The sequence below is a fragment of the Neodiprion lecontei genome, chromosome 6 (genome assembly GCF_021901455.1).
Source record: "Neodiprion lecontei isolate iyNeoLeco1 chromosome 6, iyNeoLeco1.1, whole genome shotgun sequence".
Lineage (NCBI taxonomy): Eukaryota > Metazoa > Arthropoda > Insecta > Hymenoptera > Diprionidae > Neodiprion > Neodiprion lecontei.
This window is the reverse complement of record NC_060265.1, coordinates 17,530,462-17,539,947: the sequence shown is the minus strand read 5'-3', so window position 1 is coordinate 17,539,947 and position 9,486 is coordinate 17,530,462. Positions and strand designations below refer to the sequence as shown.

The window sequence follows — 9,486 nt, the reverse complement described above, 5'->3', positions numbered from 1 at the left end:
AATAGAGAAAACGGAAGAAGAGCTTTAATTCTTTCACGTTATATTGCATGTAAGAGTGATTATTTTACCTCGGAAACAGTGCAGGACTCGCCGTGACCAGCGTGCGACTGTCCGTCCGTCTGTATGTGAAAAAAGAAAACAAATAAATCGAATGCCTAATTTTTACCGTAGAAACACAGGTGTACAAGTACGAAACGAAATAACGATAAGGGTATAAATGCAACGGGATTATTTACTGGCGGTGATCACATGCTGCTAAACGTCAAACGATTTCAAAATTGGATTCAATTAATAAGAGTATTTTTAAAAATACAACACAAATCAATACGGAATACTGCGTCACGATTCGTACAGCTATTATTGTCTAATACAGATCTTTCGCGTAATCAAAGGTAAACAATACAGGCGTACGCACAGCTCTTAACATACATATACGTATATATTACATACACATATGTATTACAAATTACAATGAGTATGCATTATAATGTCGTAAAAAGCAAAGCAAGCTGGAATGTAATTGAAAAAAAAAAGAAGTAAAAATTAACACTATGTCGTTTTGCCCTCATGTAATAAATAGAGATACTTAAAGCTCACAATTTACCAATGGCTGATTTTTCTTCACGGACAATGGTATCAAGGATCGTATGTTATCGGATTAACAATAGATTGGGAGTAATTATGGTCGAAATATGGATTTAAGACGACTGGCAACGAGGTGTGTACGAATAACAGGGCCGGTAGTAACGAATCAAAAAAAGAAAAAATAAACTTACACCGAAAAAAGAGGATTGACTATACGAAATATTGAACTAGAAAGTGAGAAAATGTCGAACTAAAAAGTGACATACAAGTGAAAGCTCGTCATCGCGTCGCTAGTCGGAGAATTTCGTATGATATTTCTAGTGCTTTCACCAATGACGAGATGCACTCTCGAATAGGATGCTCATGATTCGAAAAATCACAAGACAGCCTTGGACACAAGAAAAAAAATGTGTTATTGACAAATTGTATGCATCGAAAAATTTTAATTCATTCAAAATAATGATAAAATAATAATTAATAATTTCTTGATCTTGAGTGAATTTTTGATGATCGCGACAGGACGATGATTCTCAAAAACTTATCGAAGGTAATCATTTGATTAAACACGTGCCGCTACCAGCCCCGAAAAAGCACTGATGCTTCTAAATAAAAGCATAACAAGCGATATCAGATAAGTAAAAACCAATTTAATCAGAAATACATTACAAAAAAAAAAAAAAAAATAATAAATAAATAAATAAAATAAAAAAAATTAACAAAAAAAGATAAATTGTTACAAATTTGTCACAATATTATATGACAAAATCAAATTGGTACCAGCGTGTAATCACTTGAACGCGTAATATTACATAATTTCACAATTATTGTTTATAATCTAGTCCTCGGAAGAAGATTTTTGTCAAAACTTATACGTATGTACTATGTTAGGTTAGTGAGTTCGAAAATTTTTTATAAATCGGATGTATTATATTATAAGATAAATGGAACTGAATTTCTACCGATATATATGATTAAATGACTTCACTGCCGTGTTATATCCGCATAATTGAACATCTAACCAAATTATCAACGATATGTACGTATAACACGAGACAAATTACCTGTAATATTAATAATTATAAAAGCAAAAAACTTGACGATACATAATAAGGCATGTACCAAGGATTTGCAGCAAGTAGGTCCCCTTATTTCCTCAAAGTCAAAATTATGTGCAATGGTGTTTTCTGTGCACACTACATTGGTGTTATTTGTACAGTGCAACAGAATGTACTCATAGGTTGGGAGGAAATTTTTTTTTTTTTTTTGTAAATAAAGCAAATGAATCATGGTCAAAAAGTAAGCGTTATTCAAAAACTATGGAATAAGTTTCTGCAGCATTGGCAATATTCTATGTTCGTGTCTTTTACTAAATATAATAATCATTATCTACGCAATGAATATAACGAACTTTGTACAATGCAACTTTTTGCATATATAATGCGAATAACGTTCCTCGACTTTGGCTCAAAACCGGATAATTAATTAGGACAATGAAAATTGAAATGCCTATTTCTCAGGGTGATTAAGAAAAGAAATATATCGGAACCTTGACTTGGGGTTGGAACGAATCTCAACTTCTATCTTTATTACAAAAATCTTGAAAAAAAATATCATATTTTGGATTAGACAAATCATAAATCAACTACTGGAAAACTACGCGAACAGCTGAGATTTTTCCCTCAATGAATTATTCGTTTTCAATCAAAATTTTAGTCAGTTTTCATGTTTGTCACTGTAAAATATCACATGATTGGACTTCGAACATACTGGTACAATTCAAAGAGAAGTTTGATAACTTGTTTCATATGAAAATCAGTGATAAAATCGTCAGGTTCGTAGTGGAACAAACCAATCGAGTCAGTAGGCTGGCAGAAATTTTTATCCGCTGTATCATTCCACGCTAATTCCTGTGATGTAAGAGGAATTCCAGAGCTTCCGCCGGTTACGTGTATCGAAATCGTGTCATTCGAACAAGTCTTCCGAACTATGACCAGACTTTTATATCGCGATACGTTGCCTTTTTGGCACGTTAAAACAAGGGACCAAAAAATTCTGTTCGTGGTTATCCGAGGTCTGCGGCAGCCGATAACTCGAGGAACGTTTTCGTTGATGGCAGTGTCGTAATTGAATGTCGGAAACGGGTGAAAAACTTTGTCACTGCTAAATAAGCTTTTGAAAATGCAAGGGCAGTTAATTACCTGATCTTGACTCATTCCCTCTCGCAATTCCGCTGCCAGACTCGCTTCCACGTTGAGATTCTCCTTGACCATCGGATTCAGCATCAAAAGCTCTCGGCCGGCTTGCAGGGCTGCTGCCGCCTGAAGCTCGTCACGGCATTCTTCCAAACCTTCAAGGAATGAAAAGTTTATAGGGATATTAAAATCACGAGAAGTCTGTGCTGTGTTGATTTCTAGTCACGCAGCTCGCAAACTTAGCGATTAACACTTTCGGTATATTGTAGTAACAAGTTGGAACTTTTTTCAATCATGTTGTCTGAAATGAAATTATTCCAGTATGCTGTGAACAGTAATGCGGAGAGTTTCTTTTTTAATTCCATTCGACCGTTTTCAGGTATTTTTTTCCGCAAGAATACTGCCGGGGGACAAATAAGGAGCCGTGCGGCGTCGTTGAAAAGCTGCGATTACTTTTTCAAGACTTTTAATGATCGCCGAAGTGCCGCTAAAACGTCAAAAGAAATATCGTAATTAGCAGCTTTGCTAATCGAACACTACAACTTTAAAAATCTGATTATATTATGCAGATTTTTGCTGCACGTTACACGTATCCATTTAAAGAAGTTTCAAGAACTCGAGTAAGCGTGTAAAAACCGTATCGAAAAACAAGTTTTAAACGTAAAAAAAAATTAATCCTCAAAACAAATGGTAAAAGTAAAACTGTTTTGCCAACTCCTGCGTGTGAAAGCGTATTGCAAAAATAGATTGACAATTTGTTCGACTGCAGAAGTACAAAGAATGATAATAAGACGATCGTCGAACGTGGGCGAGCGAGCGATATTGTAATTCTGACTTCTAAGATGTTCCGTAGGCGAGGATCAGGTTTGAGCCCACCACTGATCGACGAATAAACTAAAGGAATTTAAGAATATGGACAAGTATTGCCCACGCGTTACGTCCACCTTAATACGCGTACACCAGACGCGCTGTAACTTCCTGCCACTGGGGTGTTGGACTCGCCTCGCCGAAGGATATATCTTAGGTCTAATTTTAAAAAATCGCTTTCGGAATTCGAAGTATTGCCATTTAACTAACACGAGGAACATGTCATTTTTTCTGATAAAAACACTAAGAACGGTTAAAAACGAATTGCGATGTGAGATCGATGTTTCATCAAGACTCATGACGTGTGAACAGTCCAATCTACAGACTTTGTTTTACGCAAGTGTTTATGAACAACTGTATTGCCAACAAATTTGTTACTGAAATTTTTACTTTCAAATCAATAATATACTTACTAAAGATGTTCGAAGATGTATTTTTACATAAAACTGACTTTCCAGACTTGATTGTTACTTTTGAGTCGATTGAGTTACAAATTTGGCTAGTCTGCAACGGACGCTACTGTAGTAAATCAAGTTCTCTACGAAATACTGTCAAGATCAGATTGTGAGTGGTAACGAACGTAAAGAAATGAGATTTTCCCCACGTTATTGAAATGAAAAATTTTCAAATACGACAGCGATGTTTAAAAATTACATTTAAGAGATATCCTTCAACGATAAATTGTTTTTCCACTACGTTACAACCAAGGTGATAATCACCGTTGCAATCTGGTATACGTGTGTCATGCAATTTCATGTAATCTCTGTAATCTCTTACAAAATTCATATCCGTGTAATCTTCGTGAAATCTTTGCATTATTTTAGTAATCTTTGTAATCTTTGCCGTCTCTGGGATCTTGGTAATTTTTGCAATCTCTTTGCGATCCGTGTAATCTTCTTGTAATCTTTGCAGTCTTTTCACAATCTTACTAATATTTGTATTCACGTGTAACCCGTGTAATCGTAGACAGTGCCCGCAACTTTTACAAAGTGATTGACCCCTTCACGGAGTATAGATACAAGGAGTCTGAACGGTATCGGGGTTTTCATAGTATTAATGTACGCAATAATAAACCTAAATCATAGTTCTCTTTTCTGCCACTGGCTGCGCAAGTACTCAGGACGTACCGTTGTTATTATTATTATTACACGTAAACATACACCATATACTAGCTCGCGAATGTTAAAATTAATTAAATTAAATATAAAATAAAAATTTATCTATTTAAAATTAATTTTAAGAAAACAATGGGTAGGTGTTGTGCTGTTCATGGTTGTCTTAGTGGCCGAAAGGCAAGTGAGAATGTAGAGAAAGTAGCTTTATTCAAAGCACCAAAAGTGAGTAACCTCAAAATAATATTGAAAATTTGTGTTATTAACAAATAATTCTAAAATTTATGTAGTTTTCTAATATTTGAAAAATATTTTTATTTATGTGCTTAAATATAAAAATATATATTACTTTTAAGGATGTTGAATTGCGTAGTAAATGGAGCTCAGCTTTGGGACAAGAATTAAAAGCTAGCAGTTTTATTTGCGAATTACACTTTAATCCAGAGAATGTGATTAAAACTGATCGAGAGATTTTAAAAGATGGTAGTGTATATGTGTATGAATACCAGAAAGTTCATTTGAGGAAGAAAGCTGAGCCAAAATCACATACTAATGACGACAATGAAAACAATTGTAGCTTGCTATTAAATAATGATTCTTCAACAATCTCTGATATAAATGACGATACGACAAGAAATATATCAATTTTTGTTGGCTGTGACGAGCATAAAAAAGAATTAACAAAAAAAATAATTAACAATTTCATAATAATGCGGGGGCATTTTCTAGTCAAATGTTTTAATAAAAGTGCTACGGAGAGAAAAGTTAAATGTAAATCCTAAAACTTTGTATTTAATTCCACATTTCTCAGAATATTTTTTTCCAGAGAGGTGTCAATAGCAACAAGACTTCCCGCGTAAGAATTTAAACGAGTGCTTCTTAAAAAGTGGCGCACTCTACCGGCAAAAAAACCTGTCCCCTAAATTACGACCATTCGTTCAACATTACGTTCAGACTCCTTGTATCTATACTTCGTGGACCCCTTGATTGAAAAATGTTTTTCAAATGGTGGAAAAAATAAAATAAAAATAAAATCGGCGCCTCGCGAATCGTCTCGCGACACCGCGGCAACTAACTTTTGTTCCGAGCTCGGAGCCGCGTCACTTCCTGAACGAGTTCCTCCAGTCGGTGTTGATCCTCAGTCCTGGCAACGAGTTCCTCGCGCGCTGCCTGCATCAGTGATTGGGCCTCGTTCGCCTTGGCGATCGCCTTGCGCTCCGCTTCCTGGGCCTCCTGAGATTCTCGGCGAGCGTCCTCGACAGCCTCCTGAAGGGCGGCGCGGTCAGCTCGCGCCTTTTCGAGCTGCTCCCGTAACCGCGCCGCCTCGTCGCGAAGATTCGTACTCTCGACTTCGGCTGCCTGCAGTCTTATCGCATAATTTTCAAGCTGGAGCTGACGCTCTCGCTCCAAACGCCCGGCCCACTCCCTGTGTCGTCGTTGCTCGGCCTGCGGTATAACAAATTTTAAATACGTTTTACATTCCGCCGTTGCGTATTTGGTGCTGGTTAATAATCACCGAAAATAATCGATTTTCGATTAAATCCTTTATTTTTTCCCGATTGATCGAGTACAATCGATTATTTTTTCTTCACGATCGGTTTTTGTTTTTCACACCCATGAACGACGCGATACAATGGCAATTTACGTGATTGAAGTATCAATTATTATCATTATCTTACTTACTAAGTACCTATTTGATACAATCAGTGAAACGCATATGAATATTTTTACCCAAAATTGAAAAATATTTTTAACGGAATTATAAATCACCAGAAAACTTTTCCAACATTAAGACTACGTACTGAAATTTACGAAATAATCAATTAATTGGTGTATTTTTATCGATTTAATCGAGTCATGATCGATTATTTTTAGGTTAGTAGCCAAAGGTCCCTTACCAAATAACGAGCAGCGCTTGTATTTTATAAGGGACCTTCCTAACGTATCAGTAATTCAGTACAGATGGGAGAAATAATAGCTTGCAGGGCTCGGTAAAGTAAAATACGTTCAACAATTCCAAACTTCGGAAATTTGGGATAGGACGTTATTTAATTTAAGATTACACCGCTAGCTTTAAATTTTTTCCAGACGTTCATTTCAAACTCCTTTGACCTAAAATTTCGTTTTATTTCCATTCGTTGCAGTCTATCAAAGTGTAGAGCACTAAAAAAATATGGCTGATTAAAATTACTTAAAATGGCTTTAATAGGTTTGACTTGAATTTGTTCTTTGACTCTGTTCAATCAATAGGACTCGCATATACGAGTAAACTGGTAAAATATACGAAAAATTGAGCTGATCGAATATTCTGAAGAATTTCAAATTGTATATTTGTAGACTCTGAAGTAGGAAATATATCTAGATTCAGGTGATTTTAGAAATGAAGTAACATCATATATTTTCTCGAAGAATTGGGAGCTTCCAGGAAATGGAATTCTTGTCATTCAAATCAGTCTTGAAATACACTTCAAGTTTTGGCAATTTCCAAACAATTCGAAAATCCCACACCACAGTGAACAAAACACTAACACATTTTCTATCAACTATTGCTAAACTTTTATTAGCAGTATTTTTTCGGACGCTTACCTGTACATACAGGATGATTATAAGCTAATGCTAAATAATATGTTAAAATGAGTGAACACCCCAACGAATGAACAGAACTAGTTTATAATCAGGAAAAAAGATTCACAAAGATAATTCTGACTATAGCTATACCTATACATCTTTAACCGGAATTAAATTAGACCACGTATCGTAATGGAATTGAATTACGCGAATGCGTGCAGAATAAAGACTTGCGTCTATTTATATTTAATGGGGTCAGCCACAAATCGGTTTTGACGTAAACTAATTATGGAATTCTATCAAAGTCACTGTCATGCGAAATCGCAAGAACGGATTGATTTATGAGAAAGCTGCGGAGGTGAAGGTACGATAATTATCTCCGTTTTTTAAGTTTCTTAATTTTTTAATGAATACTTCAACCGCATCCGTATAAAATATTCCACGCCGATCGGCCTCATTATCAGGTTCAACCCTAATCACCTAGGATTTAACCGATAATTCATTTCATTTTCACTTTTTTAATTTGTATATAATAAACTGCAGCCAAAATACTCTGTAAATATCCGGAATTCATCCGTATTGAAGAAGAAACGTTCACTATATACAAGACTTTTTGAATTCTTTCAGGTACATCAGAAAACTATCTTAGATCTCTGCCGAGAAGATGGAAAATGTTATATAAAAAGTCCGAGTTGCATGAAGTTTGGTCTCGACTTGGCATGGAGCGATCCATGTATACTTATATATTACTTTAAAGAGAATATAGAATTAGAGAAGACGTTCAAACTCCCCTGTGCAGTTTTCTTTTCTAAGCTTATCGACCGTTGGCAAATCCCATTACGTAACACGTATGACTCGTACAACGTCATAGATCACGTATCTTATGTATCCTCTACCACTATATGTATACCTTCGGACGTCTCGCATTATCCCGTAATCTATTTACTGGATAATGTATCAGCCAAACGTTTAAAAACAATATAATAATTACGGGAGCATTTCATTGCAATAGTTCATTTAACCTTTGATATCCAAATCGATGAAGTTATGCGATTTTCTATTTCTTTCAAATATCATTCGGAACAATCGTATTTTCAACACTGATAACTGGTTTCACAAGTAATAACTTCGTAGGTGTTTCGAAGAAACTCCTCTCATTACCCAAACTCAAATGACTGGTCTAAGATTTTTACCTGCCACACTGAGAGAAATTTTTAGTTCCGGTTACCGCTCAGTCCTTGACTATTTTCATTTTTCACCACAATCGAGAAAATATAGTTCTAGGTACAAAATGAAAATTAGTTTTCTAGCTGTTGCCGGAAAGTCTAGTATCCGTTACTATTCTTTCTCATTACGATCACTGGTACTATATTTTCTTGTAACTGTTGCGAAAATTTAATGCTTCTGCAACGATAAATTGACGTTAAAGCCTTGTTTAACTAAAAAAGTAGAGTAAACCTCGCAAACTGATTTTGCGTTGCAATTACCAAAAAAGGATCGACGATAGCGCAAAATGTTTACGCGTACCTCGTTTTTCGTAATCCCAACAATATTCAAACAGTTTTGTTTAACGATACCTGTTTTACTGAATTTTTCTAGTTACTATAACAAATGAAATTTTCTCATTGCACCTGAAGACCGGGCTATAGAATTTATATTCGTTAAATTCGACTTGGAATTCTCACCTGAAGTCGTTCTTCGGCTCTTGTCTCGGCGTCGCGCTGCGCCTCTTCAAGCATGAGGACCCTGGCCTGTAGGGTGGCATTTTCCTGTTTCGCCCTGGCGTATCGTTCCTCGCCTGCAGAGCGGGTGTCCGCCAAAGCGTCCATTTGCTCTTGAAGCAATTGAACCTGGAACAAAAGTGAAAGAAGAAAAGTTGAACAAGAGGATCGAAAAGATGTCCAATACTCAAACTTGCGCTTGTCAAGTGTCACTGTGGTTGAAAAATTAGTAAATCGATCAGCTTATGCAAGAATCTAATTACGATTAGATAAAAATAAACCTTTGCCGATATACTCTGTGTAATTCTTATTAATACGCAAATAAATATCCGTATATATGTATATACAGTACTTCATTGAGCTTGGTGAGCGAGTTTTGGAACAAGCGTCGGAACATTTTTCACCGTTTGAATTTGCCCGTCCGCAAGATTGAGAGGACAT

The 9,486-nt window shown here is 35.8% G+C and overlaps 1 protein-coding gene across 4 annotated transcripts in view; it reads right to left on the bottom strand.

Annotated features, from left to right (window-relative positions):
- LOC107225769 (rab11 family-interacting protein 4) overlaps positions 1 to 9,486 on the bottom strand; it is a 76,633-nt gene that overhangs the window by 4,882 nt on the left and 62,265 nt on the right. For 3 of the 4 annotated variants that reach the window (XM_015666339.2, XM_015666337.2, XM_046743969.1), the window contains 4 exons: positions 9,010 to 9,174; positions 5,833 to 6,202; positions 2,784 to 2,932; positions 69 to 119 (listed from right to left, as the gene is read on the bottom strand). In XM_015666339.2, the coding sequence (XP_015521825.2) occupies positions 69 to 119; positions 2,784 to 2,932; positions 5,833 to 6,202; positions 9,010 to 9,174 (735 nt within the window). The remainder of the gene's footprint in view (positions 1 to 68; positions 120 to 2,783; positions 2,933 to 5,832; positions 6,203 to 9,009; positions 9,175 to 9,486) is intronic. The other variant, XM_015666338.2, reaches the window with a different exon arrangement.